This window comes from Melanerpes formicivorus, unplaced genomic scaffold (genome assembly GCF_026170545.1).
Source record: "Melanerpes formicivorus ecotype bairdi unplaced genomic scaffold, bMelFor1.0.p_v2 SCAF_5, whole genome shotgun sequence".
NCBI lineage: Eukaryota > Metazoa > Chordata > Aves > Piciformes > Picidae > Melanerpes > Melanerpes formicivorus.
The window spans coordinates 5,252,639-5,273,633 of record NW_027142357.1 but is presented as its reverse complement, the minus strand read 5'-3'; the positions used below and the strand labels follow the sequence as shown (position 1 = coordinate 5,273,633).

At 43.6% G+C, this 20,995-nt stretch overlaps 1 protein-coding gene across 1 annotated transcript in view; it reads right to left on the bottom strand.

Annotated features, from left to right (window-relative positions):
- Positions 1-20,995, bottom strand: part of SATB2 (SATB homeobox 2) — a 139,331-nt gene that overhangs the window by 109,244 nt on the left and 9,092 nt on the right. The window contains exon 3 of the mRNA XM_068137944.1: positions 9,288-9,464. Coding sequence (XP_067994045.1) covers positions 9,288-9,464 — 177 coding nt within the window. The remainder of the gene's footprint in view (positions 1-9,287; positions 9,465-20,995) is intronic.

The window sequence follows — 20,995 nt, the reverse complement described above, 5'->3', positions numbered from 1 at the left end:
GGAGGACAGACTGTCCTTGGAAAATCCAATTGGTACAAGAAGATGCAAACATCAAATGTAGTGGCTGATTGACAGCTTCATTTATGTTCCAGTGAGGGCCAGCAGGATCAAAGCTGGGTCCCTTCTACAGTGTTCATGCAAGGTGGTCAGAAACACCCTGAACTGAGCCTCTGCTGTCAGTGCCAAAGTTTTTTCCTAAAGAAACAACTTAACAAAGAAGACAGATCAGGGTGTTTGCCATTTCTCTTTTTTTTTTTTGCCTTTAAACTAGGAAGGACTTTCTACCCCCTTTAAGTTCTCCCCCCTTACTTTGTTAGGTTTTCAGTTTCAAAATGAGCTGTTTTTCATACTCAGCTTGTCTACATGGCTAAAGTGGACTGAGAAGTACCATGCACCATGGCCTTGCAAGGGACCCCACAGACAGCACTGTTGCTCTCCACGTACTCAAACCAATTCCCCTTCACAGTGCAGTGAGATCCCAGGCAGGGCACTGATGATAAATGGACTGAGGACAGATCAGCCAGCAGAAAAAGCTTTGCTTTCTTCTCAACTGCATATCCATCTCAAATGCTCCATAGCAGAACATATGCCCAAGGCAAACCAGAGATACTAAAAGTTGAGCCATGCATTCCCACAAGCAGGAGCCAACCTGGAGGATAAGCCCTGCCCCTGACAGGTTAAAGAACGAAGTGTCTGGAGGTAGGCTCAGCTTCATCCCCTGTGGGAAGGCAGATAGGGCAAAGCAATCTGCAGCTGGAGCAAAAGGCATCCCCTCGTGCCACAGGGTTAAAATGCTGCCTAGAACAGAGACTGGGGGGAAAAAAATCTCAGCTGACAGGAATATTTAAGAACTAAAGGAAGAAAAAGGCAAATTCAGCCACCCTAATGTGCTAACCACCACCAGGCTTAGTTCTCCTCGCATCACTGCGGCTAGCTGGCTAACAGGCTGCTATCTGCACCTCATTTGCCTCCTCTGTACAGGGGAAGACCCAGTCTACCTGCATTTATTCCCCTTTTTAAATACAGTGCTGCTTTGTTATCAGAATCATTAATATTTTTAAATTGAAATTAATAAAGGCTATTTCCCAATTTTCCTCAAAAACACCAGTGGTTCACGGGCTTGTGGACTTAGCTGAGAGCTTGGGAGGTTGGCCAAGAAAAATCTGCATTTATTATATGCTGATCTAAGTTTTTAATTGAGTACACACAGGCCTCTGGGAGTGAACTTGATTTTTGGTTTACTCTAAACTACTATAAGGGTGGCTCTGACACCAAAATGTCTGCGGCTCAATTTCCCCAACATTTCTTCATTGGTTTACAAAACTGGCAGAGTATGGGAAAATCTTTCCTTGAAGAGAGCAAACCTTGAAGTCACTTCTGTCTTTCAGCATTATCTTTTGCCACACAGCCTGCAACACAGAGTGTATGGAAAGCACGAAGGAACACAGCTCCGATCAGACAGAAGCACGGATCTGCTGCTAGAGCCTTAGCAATATTTCCCAGGAACAAAGAGGGAGAGAAGAACAAAAGGTTTAATGATTTCCACCCTTGGCACAGCCTGGGTTTGATCCATTGTGACTGCGGAACGAACAAACTACACGCACACCACTGTCAGAAGCCCACAGGAGCCCCCAGAGCCGCTACCGAAAGACCGTTGTCTTTCCAAGCACTTGGCCTCGGGCTGCCAGCCTCACAGACAGGCAGGGCAGGAAGAAAGGGAAAGGTTTCACTGGGGCAGCCAGAGCCCGCTCTGTCCACTCTGCTCCCTCCTCCTACCCCGCCTCCCCTCCTCCTTCTGAGCTGCCTGTGCTCAGTCACAAACCGCAGATGAGACGGAAAGTGGCCGGCAGAAGTGCTGAGCTGTTCAGCGCTGCCTTTGGTTACCCTCCTTTGAGCTGTTCAAACACTAATAAATTACCCATTCACTCAGACTACCCAGATGCTTGCCATCGAGAAACATAGATTATTATTTGTAGAAGGCTTTGTTCCATCACAAGAAGCCTGTAAATAATATACTTGGATCAGAAAGCCAACAGCACATGGCAACTTTTACAGACAGCAGCATGGGGTGGGTGGCAAGGAAGAAAAGGAGAGATCTGACCGTTGGTTAGGAGCTGAGAACTTTCACAGTGAGCTTATCAAAGAATCAAGTATTCACTAGAGTTCATGCTGCCAGGCTAATGAGCTTAGTTTTAAAAAAAACCACTACAGATGGAGAAGGAGGGTGACAAGAAACCCAAAAGGTTGGTGTATTAATTGGATTTTGATCTTTTGTTGCCATATATATATATAATATATATATTATACTTCTACATAAATATATTTTTGTAGATGTGTAAAATATATCTATGTCTATTTATAATCTACATTAAACTATAAATATGGGTGTATATATATATATAATCCAAAGTAAAACATCAGATATATTCCATGTGTGTGTGTGTATATATATATATATCTATCTCTCCTAGCATTTCTTTCTATGCCACATTTCCCACAGTAAAAAACCCCACACTAATTTTAGTAACGCTTACAAATACAAGCAACCTCAATCTCTACCTCTTCTTTTATCTTTTACAGAAGTTTTCTTAAAAGTTCCAAGCAACCTCCAGACAACTCGGGGCTTTAATTGAAATGGCATGAGTTGCTGAAACCTTAACAACAGTGTCTTTCAAATCCTGTAGCCATTATGCCCTAAAAGGTTGGGGGGAGAAAAAAAAAGAAAGAAGGAAAAGGCTTTAAATATTCTCATTAAATTCTGACCTTCTCTCATGGTTCCTGTAATTAAGTTTCACTTAAGAATTGTCATGAAGTTTCATAGTGAGGACAAAAGAGTGATCTGCTGGTAAATGTCTGCATATAGGGAGGGAAATAAATATTTGAGAAGTACTCAGCCCACTTTCTTCAAACATCAGGAAGGAAGACAAAGAATACAACTCAAGCCATGCACAGTTCTAGAAGGAGAAGCTTTTACAAGGAAACTTTGACCTGGATGGCTGAGTACTGCTGCGAAAAATCCAGCCTTCTTTGCACTCCCAGAGAAATTGACATGAAACTGTCTGTCAGGGTTCACTACGAGATTCATAGAATGGTTTGGGTTGGAAGGGACCTTCCAGATCATCTAATTCCAACCTCCCTGCCATGGGACACCTTCCACTAGACCAGCTTGCTCAAGGCCTCATCTCACCTGACCTTCAATACCTCCAGGGAGCAGGCATCCACCACCTCCCTGGACAACCTGTTCTAGAGTCTCACCACCCTTGCTGTAAATAATTTCTTCCTAATCTCCAGTCTAAATCCACCCTTCTCAAGCTTCTAACCATTCACCCTTGACCTATCACTACAAGCCCTTGTATAAAGTCCCTTCCCGGCTTTCTTGCAGGCCCTCTTCAGGTACTGGAAGGCTGCTGTAAGGTCTCACCAGAGCCTTCTCTTCTCCAGGCTGAACAGCCCAAATTCTCTCAGCCTGTCACCACAGGGCAGATCACCAGCCTTCTGATGATCTTTGTGGCCCTCCTCTGGACCTGCTCAAGCAGTTCCATGTCCCTCTTACACTTGGGGCCCCAGAACTGGATGCAGTTCTCCAGGTGAGGTCTCACAAGAGCAGGGTAGAGGAGTCCGTAACCTCACACATACTAGTGTGTCTGTAACCTCACACATACTAGTGTTAGATTATTTCATCTGGGCCTTTTACAGTTCGTTATCTGCAAAACTGGAAAGAGGAAAGAAGAGCTTGCCCATAAAAAGCAAGAGGGGCCACAGGGATTACTAATGGTAAGGAGCCGTTAATTATAGATGGAACTGAAAGGAGCTCAGAAGAGGGCTGTGTTGGTTTCTTTCCTTTGTTTTAAGGTGGGATGTCTTGGTTTTAAGGTCCATCAGTTTCACAGGTTGTACACACTTTGCTGCAGAGTGTGTAAAGGAGTTTGAGCTGAGAGAAATAGAGCAACTCCACACAGACTGACAACTGTGCCATCTCTGTACAAACAAACCAGAAAAAAGCAGCAGCAAGCAGTGACAGAGGCAGGAAATTACCCAACATGTATTTGGTTTAAGTCATTACATCACCAACTTCTCTCCTATTCACTACCCCAGTACCATACTGCCTAGGTCTTTGACCACATGAACAAGGAGCCAGGGCTCAGACAAATGACCCCAGGCACTTATCTGAGGAGTCAGATGATCCCAGACTATAACACCCTTGTACTTTATTGCACATTATTTACAGGTAAAACACGAGCCCATGTTTCCTCTCATTTTCCCCACACTGATACCTAGCAAGGCCATGTGTTAAAACCAGCCCATCCCAGCCACAGCAAACTTCGCTGTCTACATCAAGCGCAGTTTAGCAGGACTTCACCACAACATCTACTGCATTACAGAAATACAAAACCAGCTTCTGTGTGTTCAACACAGCCCCCAACTGGTATGTTCTGCCTTCACCTGACATTCAGCTGGAAGTTACTATGGTTCTAGAGACAGCACAGATGGAAATATCTCAGAGGATCTTTCCCTACTAATCACCTGCTTAAGTCCTCCCAACTGGCCCGGGAGCCTTTTAGACCAGCTTAAGCAAATCTACTCCCTCACTGGCATTCACACCTTCACATATCTGTACGCGTGCTATGACGCTGTGCGTGGCCAGATGGTCATAGTGGCCTCACAAAGGCTAGCCAGCAGGAAGAGGCCTGGCATTCAGGCTGCCACATTCTCACACACAGCAGCCTGGGGCTGGGACTGATTCACTGAACACCACCCTATCAAACAGGTGTGGACTTCGCTTTGAAATGCTCCTTAACACAGGTCTCAAGCGCAAGAGGCCCCCAAGAGGGACATGAAGGCACTTGCACGCTGCCTGCCCCAGCCATGCACACCATGGATTCAGAGGAGAGCCCTTACACGCCTGTGCGGTGGTTTCCTGGCTCTGCAGTCAGTCGTATCCCTCTCCTGCTCTTCACTCAGCACACAGCAGCAGAAGAAAAAGAGCACCATGAAGAGGGGCCTTCAAAGCATTAACACAAGGCACTGCCTCTTGCAATGGCTCTGCTCATGGCAATACATTACTAAAGAACCAGGGCCTGGCCATCTCTGCAGTGACAGGGATGGGAAAGCCTTGATGTTTCCTTGCTCTAACTTCCTTCTGCCATTTTCTTACCCCTCCTTTTGCTCCACGTGGCACCTCAGCACCACTTCACTCCTCTGTGCAACCCTTTCCTTGTGGTGACCACAGACAGCAACTAACCCAAGCGAGTATTTGCCAGTGCCCAGCAAAAGCTGCCACCAGGGCAGGCGCTCCACACTGCCCACCCAACATACTGAGCAGCAACACCAGGGAAGAGAAGGCAACTCCATGACACTGGCCCAGTTCAGCTTCGCAAGCTCTTGCAGACAAGATACACCAGTCCTGTGTGTATACTCATGACAGCTAAGAAAAAACTGGTCAAAAGAAAGATATATATAAATACCTATAACCTCAAGGAATGACACTGGCTTCTTTTTCATATTGATTCTAAGTGGAACTTGCAAAGAGTGTCAAACTAGCACTGCTCTTCCCCCTCCCCCTCCAAGGAAGGGATCAGCATTCACTGCAGGTCCTGGAGCTGCAGGACTGTGCACAGGCAGCTGCTTTCCTAGTGCTCTGCTCTCAGCCCCTACCCATTCCCTTCCCTGACACAGCCCAGCTACGATACTCCACCCACCACAAAAAATAATTGCACTGGGGCAAGTAAATTTTATTAAACTACATATAGAACAGGTGTCTCTTTAAAGCATGACTCTCTTCCTCTCTTGAAGGTACATGTAGCATGTTCCCCAGCGTCAGGTGTAGACTCAAGTGATGAAAGAAAAATACGTAAATGTTTATTAAACCTTTGTTGCCATTCACACCACCAACTTTCACACCCCAGTGCCAAGCTGTTAACGAATTCCCATGCTGTTCCAGGAGACTTTTCACAGCTCCTGTCAGAGAAAGGAAGTTTTGCTTGCTGTAAAAGTCTCTGCTCCTGCCACCATCAACAAAAAATGTCCACAACCAGCTGTTTGCGAAGTAAATGTGTCCTGCCCAAACTGCAGGGAATAAAGAGGTTCTTCCAGCGAGGCGTAGGGCCACCGTTATGTATACCTCCTGGCACTTGTTTTCCTCAGGGTTATTGATGCTAAGATTTCTCAACTCACCTACCAACCAGGATTAGAAGTTAGCCATGGTAAGTCAAGTAACCACAAGCTGGTATGCAAGGCTACAGGCCAGATGGCAGCTTTGTGTGCAGGATGCAGCTCACCTGCTTGGACCCAGCATCACCTCCTCAGTGAGCTCTGCAGCTCCAGCCTGTGCCCAGCCAGGCAGCCTGCAGCATGGCCCCTTTGGGCACACAGACCCCCTCTTGGGAAGGCCACACATCTCCTGCTCCTCCATGCTACATTTCCTCCTGGCATCCAGACCCTGCCATGCAGATGGCAAGCATAAGGAAGAGTCCCAGGTATTTGAGCCTCAGCAGGACAGTGAGGTGCCATGGTGAACCTTGGCATGAGGCTGAAACTGCATGGCAATGCTCTCTGCTGCCACAGCTCCTCTTGACCCCACATCTAACGCTGTCACCTGCCACTGGAGACCCTCTTCTAAAGGAACTGCTAAAGGCAAGATGTTTCCCACAAGCTGAAGTGAACATTGCTGCTCCTCTCAGTCACCCAAAACAGTTGGGGGGGTGGGGGTGGAAACGCTTTCCCAGCTCAAAAGGTGACAATTGTTACACCCTACATGACAGCTTAGACAGCCTTTACAATTCAAAACCTGCCTGGATGCATTCCTGTGTGATCTACTCTAGGTGATCCTGCTCTGGCAGGGGGGTTAGACTAGATGATCCTTGGAGGTCCCTTTCAAACCTAACATTCTGTGATACAAAACCTTTGGCAATCACATTTACTTTATCCTTAAAGGACATGGGAGACATATTCACAGCAGTGTTCTACAGAGCATCTTGCTCAAAGCTTTACCATTTTGAAACAATGCACCTGAGGATCTTCAGCTTCTCCTGCAGATCCTGTAATCCAGCTGATCACAAACCACAAAGAACTAAGTAACTGTTCAGCAGTGTATATTGCTAAATGAAATTCAGCCAAGCACTACAAGTCTGCCCAAGAAGACTTCTGCAACAGGATTGAATAAAGCAAGTAGCCTTTTTTTTTTCTTGCCCTCTTTTTAGTATCAGAAAATTGAGTTCCCAAATAAATCCTCCCATCAACAATTTAGCAGCATGCTTCTGCCAACCCTAATTGACAGATTATAGCCCAATATTCTGTAAATTTTCTCATTAAACTAAACAGACTTAGAGATCTATCAGCATTCTGTCTCTGCCTGTACCTCCTCTCCCAGCCTGCAGACAGATAGCACAGATGCAACACACTACACAGCACACTGCATGCTTCAGTTTCCAGTCTTCAAATCAGCATGACCTGCAGGATTTGCCCAGCATACACAACACACTCTGGAGCACTGGTCCTTCAGTCTGAGGGTAAATAAAACCCAGGAAGACCCTTGTTAGCTGACAGATCTTTAGAGCATTTTCTGTAATTTCTAAATGCTATACCATATGAGATTTTCTAGTGGAAGGTAACTGCTGCCTTAGAGACAAAAATGGCCAAGCCTTTTTTGATTAATTACAAGAATTACAGAGTCAACTTTTATGTTCTAAATGAGCTGTTTGAGCAAGACCACAAGCAACAGATCAGTATCTGAACCTGGTCCCTGCCAAAGCCTGAAGTTAGAAACACAGTGGATGTTTCCTCCCTGCACCATGGCTCATCTTCGTGAGCCAATCTGTCTATCCTCCCTGCTATCCTCACCACAGAGAGGTGCTGCCAAAGCCAGCTTCCCCCAGGTGAGAGGCTCAGCCAGCCTGGATCACTGCACCGAGCAGCATGCCTCCATGGAGCAGGTTTCTTGCAAAGCCCATTCTCCTTCCTAAGTGCCAAGAATCAAATCTTGGCCACCTAATGCGGTGTGTTCCACATGTTGGCTCGCAACACGTTGAGCAACTGTGTTAACTGAGATGGATAGTGCTGTCAAACAGGAAGCTGGCTCACCAGGATGGCAACAGTGGGATACACTGACCTTTTACATTTGGAATAAAAAGTATCCCCAAAATGGCACAAAATGTTTCCTATTAAAAACCAAAACAGCTACCTTCTTGCAGAGCTTTTGCTGCTGTATTGTATAAATAAAAACATGCGCATGAGCTCTGTCTGCGAAGGAACCTGAGCCTCTCTGAGAGCAGGGGCTGACTGAGGAAATGAATCATTATCACCCTGCTTGGAAAGTAGTTTGTACAAGGAGCCCGCGCTGTTACCCACACCTGGAATTCCTGAATTCAGCACGGCTGTTCTCCCCCACTCCCCCCTCCCCTCCCCGTTCTCACATTCAAACACACAGCGATGCACAATAGCTGAAACCAACAGATCAAACCCAAACTCCCAGGCAAAGCTTCTCAATATGCACAGGTTTTACTGGTGATACGAAGATGAAACTGAAACTCACGGGCTTCTCATCCAGCACTGAAATAACCGGTTTAGTATTTTAAAGCCTCTTGCAATGCAAAGTTCATTCTGGAAAGATTTTTCCCAACCCACTACCTCCTGCCCATCTCCCTGAAGATTAGGATTTTAGGTTTGCTTTTTTCAAGCTGGTATTTTGGGCAGAGAGAAGAAAGCTTTGTTTATTTTAAGATTTTCCTGCTGCTGAGAATCATCTCTAAGTGGAAGGGACTGTAGAGCTTTTTGAAGGGCTCTGCAGTGATATGGTAAGTGAAAACTGAAATCAGCCTGCACATTTAGCACTACAGCTACTAGCCATAAAGACAGCATGTCTATATATGCATAAGCATTCTATACAATGTAGAACTTTTTTTTTTATTGAAGACTATATAATATGCTATTCAAAATGCCCCTGACCCAGAGGAATCACCAGAAGCTATCCAGCTGTACACCCAGAGGTTCTGTCTGTGCTGACTTCCTTGAAGCAGTGACCTGCCTGGCGACACAGAACAAATGTGTCATGAATATGCTGATCATTATCACCATATTTCACACTCCAGCAAGATCCAGCTAATGCTCTCTAGGCAGGCTAACAAGGTAGGGCTTGTTGCACACCTAGTTTAAAGCTAAACAATCAACCCAACTGAAATAGCCACTTCCAAGATTTGCCACCAGATTTCTTGCTTTCTCCTGACGCTGAACAACCCGAGGTGCTGTTTTCTGCCGGTGCAGAGCAGGGGGAAAAGAACTTTATGGAGTACCTTGTGCCTGAGCTGCAGAGCTGTGGGAATACCCCAGAGCCAGGAGCGCTGTCTCCACCAGCTGGCTAAAGAGCACATCTTTGCGAACCAGAACGAACTCGGCATGCTCTTCTCGGCTATCGTATTCAAGAGAGGCGTCCGACTGCTCCACCACACAAAAGACTGGAATCATCAAACCTAGGCGAAAAAAAAACAACACAAAACAAATGACGACAACAAAGCATCAATAAAAGAGGAATGAGAAGTGTGTCATACATCTCTGATTAAAGCTGTAAATTACAACACCTCCTAGAAGGCTCCTCTTAAGTGGAAATCTGCCTTTCTTCCCTGTGGAATAGCTTTTGTTTTCTTTCCAAGGGAAATACTGAAGTCTCATCACTTGACTCATTTGAAAACCACACTAAAAACTCCAGAGAATACAATTCAGGAACAGAATCACAGTCAAACAAGATTTCCTAATGAGTCCCTTTCAACATTGCAGAAGTTTTCTGCAGTTCCATGACTGCCTATTCTTGCAGGTCAGAGCTTCTCCACGTTCAGCCATATGAAAACCTGACACACAAACGCTGCTTCTGCTTCCCTCCGCACAGTGAGCGTACAGAGGAGTGGGCAGAGGCTAGTTCTGTACACAGCTCTTAGCTGAGACAGGTTTATTTGGTCATTTTCAGATCATGGCCAGTCTTTTCACTGAGCAAGAAAATCACCCTTGCATTAATTTCACTGGAAACTAAAACATTGTGCTGGCAGCTGATGGTCACACAGACCTGGAGAGGCCAGAGGCTGTTCTGAGGCATGTATGAAGAGAATTAGAACAGCTCTTCGACAAAGGATCAAGGACAAGAAGGAACCACAGAAGTGGAAAACTCAGAGGGTGGTCTGGATTCAATTTTGTTCTGTTTTGTTATAGATTTACTTTTGTGGTTACAGGATCAAGTCATCTATGGCAATAAATTGTGGGGCATGAAGTTAAGGGGATGCAATACAACAGACAGTAGAGAAACAAGCCTCTTTGCAGGTGATGGCCCTACAGGACTCGGAGCATGTACAGAGGGAAGATGGAACAGATGGAAAACCTATGGAACTGCCTGGCCACTCCCACTGCCTGCTCCAGGCCAGGGGTGCAGGCAAGGAGTGGCAAAGGGAAAACCATTCTCTCCAGTCACAGAAATGTACCACTTAGTGACACACAATTTGTTAGCCCTTAGATAAACTAGGAAATATTATGGCAGAGTTAAACACAAACCTAAAGTAGTTCTCCAAATGTGCTATATAAGGCTCATAATACTGCTAGAAAGCTGACCTCTAACTCCTGTTCCCTAGGATGAACTAGAACCATCTCCAGTAGATAACAGCTATATCAAATAATTGAGCATATTTATGAAAAGCCAGGCTCAAATCACTGCATTCCTGCACCAGGCACTTCAAGGGGAAAAGGGAAGAATGCCACATTTCAGTTCTCCTTCCTTCTGTACAAAGTCACTTAAACATCTTCAAGATCTGCTATCAGTAGCTTCAGTATCTACAAACCAATAGTTACATATCCCTTCAGAGGAGTCACGCTGCTCCAAATCAGACACAGTCACACCACTGACAACCGCTAAGGGACTTAAATCCTCCTCGCCTTGCATTTGCAGAGACTAGATTTACTTTAAAATCTACTTTAGATAAGCAGTTCTTAGTGACCTATCTGACATGGAGCAGCTCCCAGCCTGAAGTTCTAACTGCAGGCCAGCAGCAGCAGCCGCCACAAGATCCAACTGATGTGGCATTTAGTTCTTTGTTTTAAAACGCACCCTGAAGTAATGTGTAAGTAGGTTACAGCATCGCATTGATGCTGCTCCCTTTTCACTCCTTGATTCTAGGTTAAACTGATGCATTTTTGCAAGTTCAAGCAGCCAAATTCTAACACATGGTGTTAAAAAAAAAAAAAAATTCTTAGGGGGAAAAAAAATTTCTAGGTGCTTTCCTGAAAAGACAGTGCACAGCTGATACTGTTCCTCTGACATCAAGGAGAAAAAAAAAAGTAAAAATCTATTTCTGTCACAGGTTAAAACTGAGTTCACTTAGTCCATGAATCACTTCACTAGTTAAAATTAAATTTAACTTCCCTAAGTGACAAACTTGCCTTCCTGTCAAACAAGCAGTCCAGCAGAGCACTTCTGATGGGACTGCTCGTGTCTTAACAGAAGATTTAAGATGCTTGGCCTAATGCTGAGGCTGTGATGTTGGTTGTGTAAGTTACATTTTGGCATGACATAAGAAGTAGGTGAATGCAAACTGATGAGAAGGATGCCACTGTGTCTACTGTCCTGCTGCTGGATGCTTGCCTTGTCACACAAGTCTTTCTACCTTTTCAGCACATATTCTCCACACACATTTACTGGCTTAGTACAGACAGGATCTCAAATGCTAGAACTGATGCTGTATGGGGCATCACTTTTTGAATGTCATAAAAGACCCACAGGACTCTTGCCCATTCTTGCTGCTCCTTCTTGCAGGGACCATGCTACAGCAACAGCTTTTGCAAAAACACCTCCGAACCCAGTGACCCAGCCCGACTGATGATAAGCTGCTATTAGAACCTTAAAACCAGGGAGCAAAGGGCAGGTTACCACATCTGCCATTGCTAACCCATTCTCATGCCTCTTACCACAGTAGAAGGAATCTTAATACCAGTCCTATTTAACTAAAAAACAAAAACAAACCCCAAAACACCAACACAAAAAAAAACCACCACCAAACAGTAATCTAACTTATTTCCGAGCAAATCTCTCTCAGAGGAAGTTCTGTCTGCTTTGCCCTCTATTTCACGTTGGAGAGTTAAGCTATGTCTCCAATGGACTTATTGCCTCAAACTAATGTGTTCTTTCCTTCTGATCCAAACATACTGAAAGTATCAACAGTCAGAAGTCAAGATGCTCTTTACACACTCCATGTCTGGCTCCTAGATGTATCCATTACAATCCCAGCTCACTGGACCTTCACAGAAGAGCAACGATGAGTTAGCCACTGCTCATGGTCATTCCTCTTGAAGATCTTAAGAGCAGCACTCTGAGAGCAGGAGACCAACCAACCATAACAAAGTCTCACATGCAGTGCTACAGCAGCACAAGCCAGCCTTACTTGGAACTCCTTAAATTCCTCAGCCCTCCCTTCAGAACTACTGCTATCCTCCCTCTCTCACACACACAAAAGGCTGATGTCCTTTCTGCACTGAACTTGAGTGCACTGCTCTGCCGGCTTCAGAGGGATGCTGCTGCAAGCCATCCTGCACAGCTCATGGTGGATGACACACGGCACTGACTGTCACAGCCGGAGAAAACAAAGGATAATCCAAGGGCTAAAAAGGAAACTGTTTGCTTCTATGAAGTATGAACACAGTGCTGGAATGCACACAGAACATTAATAGTGATCACAAGTTACAAAAAAGACTTTCTTTCTCCTGAATATTAATTCACTTAACTGGCTTAAAAGCAGCTCCTTTGGGCTTCTTACAGAGCCTTGACTCCACATAGACAGCATCTGCAGAAAATGCTAGGGGAGCATAAACCAAGATAAAGTGTTTTATAAGGACACCCATACTCAGCAAGAATTCCTTCTAATCCATGGAAGAGAACAGGAAAAAACCTGCTTCCACAGTTACCCAGAAGAACAAAATGGTTAACAGTGAGTGGTATTTTATAATGGCTTTTTTAAATCAAATTCAGAGATGGGATTTAAACTCCTCTGTTGCTTTCACACAAAAGCTGCAATGTACAGGGGGAGGACTTTGTAAACATAGCAGCCTTTTTTTAGCCAAGCTTCTTCTAAGGGGCAGAGACATTAAGATTAAATTAAATATGTATCAAGGAGACCTATGTCCAAACATGCATTTTCTCCTTCTTGCCCACTTCAGTCTATAGTTTTACTTCACCAGGGAGCAATCCAGTCTTAGAAATAAAGGCAAGAGAAACAAGTATTTCATTGAAGAAGTGAAAGCTCTGGACGTTCTGCTGCATAAAACATAAATTTTTACCCAACCCCCCCTTGAAGTCAGTTGAAAGTATTATCCAATTGCAGTCATGCAGCTCCCTGGAAAACATTCTGAGTTTTAAGATTTGCAAGCTGTAAATTTCTCATGACCAACCAGAAGGACAGGACAGAGCAGATCTTATGAAGTTCTGTGCCATGTCTTTCGTTAGTTAGCAGAAGATACCTTGTCCAGTGCAAGATTTAAAGCAAGTAATAAATGTGATACTGTCAGGACTGAACTTCTCTGCATGTCCACTTTCACATAGCCATCATAGCCAAAAAGGATGCAGAAAGCTGAGGAGGAGGTTAAACTGTTTCAGCCACCCTCCTCTCCAGCCATTAAACAGGGAGCAGCGCTTGAGTGTCCTAATAAGTATAATATGAAGATCAGCCAACAAGAAGAGGCACCAATAAAATTTGTGTCTTCTTAGATTAAAATCTGTTTCCATCAGCACAAGTTTTGAGCCCCATCTAGGTGTTATTTAATTTAATCTAATTTGAACAATTTCCAAAGATCAGCTTGATTAATTTCAACAGCACAGTGTTATGGAAAGATTTACTGTACAGGGGTTGTCTAGCAGGGAATTAATAAAGAAGCCAGTTCTTAGCCCTGAGTAACATGAGGTTTTAAGACTTCCCAGATTTCTAGTGGGAATACTTCACAACACAAGCATGTTTTCTTCTGGGATTGGAACTCACCAAAATTATTAAAAACTGAGATCAAATGGTGGTGTCAAACCCAAAGGAAATCATTCTACAGTGGAGAGATTTTTATCAAATGAAGAAAGTGGAAAATAAAGTTTATGTTGTTCCTGTTGTGCTTTGGGTTTTTAGGGTTTGTTTATTGGTTGTTTGCTGGTTGGTTTGGTTGGGTGTTTTTTTTAAACAGAACATAGGCACACATGCTGAGTAATCTCCCTCAAAGACAAAGCAAATTTCTATGGTTGGGAACTTGGAAACCAGGCCATTTATCTGAAAATTCACGAACTACTGAAAACTCCTCATTACTGCATGCAGAAAACATTTTCCCTAGAAGAGGCTGTAATGTGGGTTATTCTCCAAGCCAGGCTTCCCAATACAGAGGGAAAAATCATCTAGGTAACAAGAAGAGTAGAATCCACAGATGTTTATTCCCACACATTCCTCAAAACACTGAACTACAAAATACTTCCGTTGTGCTGCTAAGGTTAAACCCTTACCCTTCAACAGAGACTAAGCAGCTCAGCTGGCAAAGCATGGGTCATCTTGACCAAATGGTCTAGGTAAAGACTATCTATTCAACCATAAAGCATGCTTCCACGTTGGCAATAACCACGGGATGCAATCCAGCTGCAAATGTTCCCTCAACCTGATTTGCTGCTGCTTTTCTTCTATCCAGCCAAGGCAGTGAGGGGAAAGCAACCCATTTATTTATTTCTCTTTGCACTGCAATAGAGCTCACCACATGTATCCCATCTGCAGAGGTGGCTGGACTAGACAACCTTTGGAGGACCCATCCAACCCAGACTATTCTATGATTCAACTCTCTTTCCTTTAGTTTAAATAAATTTGAAAAGTGATCCTAAATTGGGGAAACTGTTTCAAAAGGTAGAAATCGGCATCCATGCTGCACAGGAGAGGTTTGCCAGCTCTCCTCCTCATATCCTGCAGCTCTACTAGAACAGGCAGAAACTAATTGAATTTGATAGCTTTCAGTTATTCAGATATACCTGAAGTGCTGAACCAAAGATGGCCCCATTCTACATTCCAGTGCCAAAAAAAGAGGAGGAAAAAAAACGGGGGGGGGGGGGGGGAGGGAGGGGGAAAGAAGCTTCAAAGCCTCAGCGTGCCACTTCTTCAAAATAGTGCCAACTGCAAACCCTGAAGTGATCAGAAATTAAAACCTAGTGCCTGTGTTAGTAATCAAGAAGTTTCAAGCTGCACCAATGTAGAATCATTTTGGTGGGCAAAGACCTTTAAGATCACATATAACAAGAGGAGATAAATTCATAATGAAAAAAGATCAACCGCATTCCAAAACGTTATTTTCTAAGAGGAAGAACATCAAATAGTATTTGAAAAAGCAGGGGTTTGTTCTGACCTCAGCATCACTTTTACTTAGCTCCCAGTGTAGCCATAGCTGGTGGTGATGTGTGATATTACCCAGAAAATCCTGCACAGCTCAGGTGAGGGCTGCAGATACAGAACACAACAACAGGTGGAACAGATATAACCATCCCATTTCCACAGTGCCACGTGTACAGGACTGCTCACACTTGAGAACGATCAGGCTTGAAGCAGATCCCATGCTCAGCCCATGCCTCTGCAATTCAGTGATGCAGTGGAAGACAGAGCTCACACTTTTCAGCAAGGGTTAGTCATGTCCATTAAAGCTCACTTTCAAGCTACCCCATAAATTACAAATATAATTAAAGCGGACAGAACATAAGCTGTCGGCACTTAACTTCTCCACAAAGAAATGCTTGGTTTGGGTAAATGGACTGTGTTCCAGCCTTTGACGTATCAAGCACGAGCTTCAACAGTCTCATTAAAAGACTGAGAATTCTTCCACTGTAAATCTTGTTTAATGGGGGAGGAATGACTTTGTAGTTGTTTGTCACTAACCACTCAGAAGCACGTGAAGAAAGCTGGGTGTGCACACTGACAGGCAGCCAGCAGGAAACCCCTGTGTCAAATAGAGGGGATCCTATCAGGATCTTTGCAACTGTACAATCCTGTACAAAACAAAAGCATCAAGCATCTCAGTACAGCAAAAGCTTTTCCTTAAAACCAAGGGACCTTGCTTTCTGCTAAACTTCTGTACTCCAATGGGCTCTAGACAAAACGTGAGGTATTTGATTTTTGCATATAACCCGTAATGTGATGCTATTACACTCCTACTCTTCATGGCTTTATAAGCCTGTTGCAAATAATTTGTTCCAGGATGCAATTTGGTAAAGAAAAGCTCAGTCCACAGATGATTTTAATACAATGTTTGCCAAAGAAGCAAAATCATGTTAAATAATATTACATGGTGGAATTTTTCTTCTTTGGAGGGCCAGAGGAAGTAAAACTAAGGACAATATCTTTCTCCTTCTTAGTTATTTTTTCTGGCTTTACATATTCAATAAATCCGCAGGCAGGAAATGCATTTCTACATATTATATCTTAGCCAATGGTGAATGCAAACCACAAGATATTATTTACAGCCTTCTTCAGCTTCCAGTCCTTTCTGTGGCTTCAGTCTCCCAACCATCACAACTATCCCAGATCTCAGGAAATCTTATAAAGAAGTCACTAAAGTCTCTGCAGACGTCCCCTGTTTCTGACAGCTTAACTAGCCAAAGAATCCTCCTCCTAGTTGAAATAACAGCTTTGCTGTTTAACACAAAATATTCCAGGCCACTGTCCCACCACAGAAACATTATGAAACACAGAACTTGATTTGATAATACTTGAGTTTCTCAAAAAAGGGTATAGAAGAAAGGGTGCATTCAGAGTGTGTGCTGAGAGGAACAAGCTACAAGAAGCAGAGGGACAGGAGGTGCTCAGCCCTGGCGCAGCCTCTCCTGCGGTGTTGCCCAGGGCAGCGAGCAGGCCTTGCAGTAGTGACGCCATGCGGGCCTTCACTAGCCAAAGAGGATCATCTGTTACTGGGAACTAACTCCCTGTGCTAAACTATCTAGGAACTAAACTCCCCTGTGTTAAACTACTTCCACTGACTCGATCCAGCTTCAAACCTGCCACACTGGTTAGGCCCAAAGGGCAAGGGAAGGAGCAGCCCCTGACCTCCACACCCCCAGTAATCTATGGACAGCTGCACACAGGGCAGCCAGGAGGCAGAAGACAATGACCAGGAGAATGAAGTGCTTCCAAATCTCCACCTAAAGCACTGAAAAGTGGGAGCAATGACAACCCAGACCTCCATATACATTTTTTGGTGATCCTGAGGCTCACAGCTGTCTCTATGGCTCAGCAGAAAGCCCAGCTCACTCTCCCCAGCCACCCCCAAGCTGTGCCCAAAACGCCTGGTGGTGTACCAGTGCCTGCGTTCCACAAGGCCCATGTGCGGGCTTCCCATCCACACAGCAGGATCATGGAATCACTTAGGTGAGAGAAGACTCTTAAGGTCATTGAGTCCAACCACACACATTGAAAGGCAAAGGAAAAGACACTATAGCTGCATTTTTCCAAAAGAAACCAGCAGTTGTTTCAACACCTTTCCCGGTTAAAAAAGAGGAAAAAATCCACCCCCCAGCAATACTTTATAACATGAACTAATGGAAAATACACTCATTTCACTCAGACCAGTGAAGGAAATGCTTTTAAATTCAAGTGGTGGGTTTTGGGGGTTTATTTAAAAAAAAAAGGAAAAAAAAAAAAAAAAAAAAAAAAAGAGGTTAAAAAAACCCTGAAGTCATTAATTTCCTATAAGTTTTAGGTTTTGGGTTCTGTAACTGAAAAAAAGAAAACCAAACAAGTTTAGGGTTTGAGAGAGGTTTTTGGTTTGGGGGACCGCTTACTGCTGTTTTTCTCTCAAATACATAACAAAACTTGCCTAAGGGGCTAAGACTCTCTATGCCAAATTCCATCCAGAATTAATTTTAATGATCAACATTTTTAAACCCTGCAAACTAGAACCACTAATAAGCCCTTAACTTCAGTGGTGCTAGCAGATGCCATCATATTATGTAATTTTAAAGCAAAAACCCATCTTCTAGCAAAAGCATTTTAATTAAGGTTCTATTAACTAGTCTCCTGGTATTGGGATAAGTCCCCTGGAATGTAACATAAAAGGTTTCATAGCTAGTCTGAGGTTTTACTTCTGGAGAAGAGTTGTGTACCACACTCAGGACTGTTTTGGGATCTCACCAGTAAGCTCTTTTCTCCTTCTTGTCCATTCCTCTGTGAACTAACCCCCGGCAAGAAAAAGAAAAAAATTGTCTCACCCCTCCTTCATGCTACTAGATAAATAGCTGATGGAGAGTCTCAGGTAACTCCATCTCTGTCTTCACAACCAGTTGCCGACTCCAGCTGTAAGAAAAGCTGAATGGATCTGTAATCATTGTACTTGCTGCCTCCTTTCCTCATGTCTTGGATACTGACAGCATTATAAAAACCTCATTTCTAGTGGCAATGTCAACAGATATGGCAGAACTGTTTATGGGCAGAAGTTACAAATACACACACAATAGGACAAGCAACATTAAACACTGTCTCAGAACAAATGTCATCAAACTCAATGGTTACTGATGGAGCCCTTTATCCTGCTTCACTTTCAGCAAGGGTTCAGCTACTGTTATGGCAACATCACTACTGGATGGTATTTTTCTGGTATAAAGGAGACCACAGAAATCTTAATCAGATCTTCAGCAGGAAAATGAACAGAGGAAAGAACCATGAAGGAGTAGAAGCAGCTCCATCATTCTCTCCTCTAGAAGCAGCTAACTTCCCCCTCTGTCTCCCTTTGCACCAATCAACACACAGTCTTCAGATAGTCTGCACTCATAGCCCACTACAAGCCAGGAAGTGGCATCTGGGGAAGCACTCCACATTTTCAAAAATGAGATCACACAATCACCAACTGTGCATTTGAACAGTTTTCTTCTAGGAACATTTACTTTCATCAGCAAGCAGGTCACATTAATCTAATACCTTTTAATAACTACCACATCTTTATCAAACAGGTCATGAGGTCAAAGACCAAGAGTTAACAGGCACATCCTCTTTCTCAGGTGTGCACAGTACACCTACTTTCTACAGCCAGTTAGGGATATTGTGGGGAGAGAGTGGAAGTGATCTACCTACAAGCTGACCTACCATGTGTGGATTTACTCATGAAGAGTCAGCAATGCATGCTTTTGGGACTCAACAGGCTGAATTGCTACAACATTACATACACAGAGCTACCCTGGAGAATCAGATACTTCTGGTAGTGCAAATGCATGTGCTCACGGAGAGGTGTTAGCCAAAGAAAGCAGATTACATCTGCTCTCCGAAGGCTGAACTGGCTCCCAGTTCACTTTTGGATGCCATGCCAAATGTTGATTTATAAAGCTGTATGGTACATGACTAGAGCCAAGGCTACTGTAGAGAGGATCTCTCTTTCCACCTATGGTACGGCAGAAAGTACACTTCTGCTCGCAGCTCTAGAAGTCAGCTTTGGGGGAAAGGGAGAGCCAGGTTCCCTCAGCCTCAGGCCTTCAACTACAGCTAGGTCCCTGTCCAAGAGGAACACAGCCACAGTGCTGCCCAGCATGGGGCCTCTCTGTCTACAGGATTTTCATCAGAAGATTGAGATGCTGAGGTAGCTAAAGGGTCCCAGAGGGTCAGACCCAGGTAGCAATGGCTTAGGAGACCAAGTACTCTCACAGCAGCACACATGTCCACTGATTTGGAGAGGAAAAAACCAAAACAAAACAAAACTCCAAACCCAAACAAACAAATTTAAAAAATCCCCGCAGACAAAAAAGGGAAAATAAAAAGCCAAAACAAAGTAGCACAGCTTTTTTATTCTGAAAGAGAAAGAAAGCTATTACTACTTTCTACCTCTCCATGGCATTCTCTGAGTCATCTATTTGGCAAGTCAGTGTGAAACCATGCTCGTATTAATATAATCAGAAGGGTTCAATCCAATGACAGAAATGTGACATTCATTATTATGCCAAACCCAGACACTCAGATAATGCTTACTTGAGCTTTACTGTCAAGCAGTACGCCTACTTGCTGCATACTTGCTCACAGGAGCCCATATGAAGTCTACTATCCAGACTTCTAGCTTCAGCAACAAACTCTACTTAAAACAAAAAAAACCCAACAAAAAAAAAAGGAAGAAAATAATAAAAAAGTCCACACTTCTGTTACTCTGCATTTTCTCTAAGTCTAAAAATTGGTAGAGTGTATGACAGGTCCACCTCATTTTTCTTAATGATGTTTTTATTATTCTTTCACTCAATTAAAACAGAAATGGATATTGCATCTTCTGACTGTATAATTGTTATTGTAATCTGTTTTCGATCACTGCTTGGGAAATGGGTCCAAAACAACATAAACTATCCACAGCCTCAGAATACAAGTCATTTTCTTTTACTACGATACTTAAAGAGACATCTATCATGCTGCTCTGCTAGCATGTTTGTATTATGGCAAGAAGAGAAAAAAGTTATTTGTAAGTTGGGAAAAGACATTATGAAAATCACCTTTTACTTCAAAGTATTGTATAACTCATAGTTTAGAGCTACATTTCTTAATAACCACTCAATAAGGCTGGAAATTGTGCACATCTAATTGTAATATATAAATAATGGGAATGCATATAAGCCAAAATATGCTCAAAATATGAATTTATATTACTCCTGAAAAATAGTCTGGTTCCAGTTTGGAGAATTACATGCTTCGTTTCCAATAGAAGCCTGTCAGCTAAAATTTATCACAAACCCTCTCTGTGAGTCTAGATTACCAGGGTGGTGAATACTTCTGTGTGAGTTCCCTCACTTGTCTGAAGTTTCTGCCCAGACAAAGCAGCTTCTGGAGAGCGAAGTGTCAGAGATACACAAGCACGGCACTGTAGGAATCAAACAAAGCACCACAGAGAGGAAGAGTAACCCTGTGGCTGCACGCAGCGATATGAACCATGGGGTTTGATATGAGAAACTCCCCTCACAACGTTTCTTGCCAGATTTAGTACTCTGGGAAAGATACAGTGTCAGTAGAGTGTC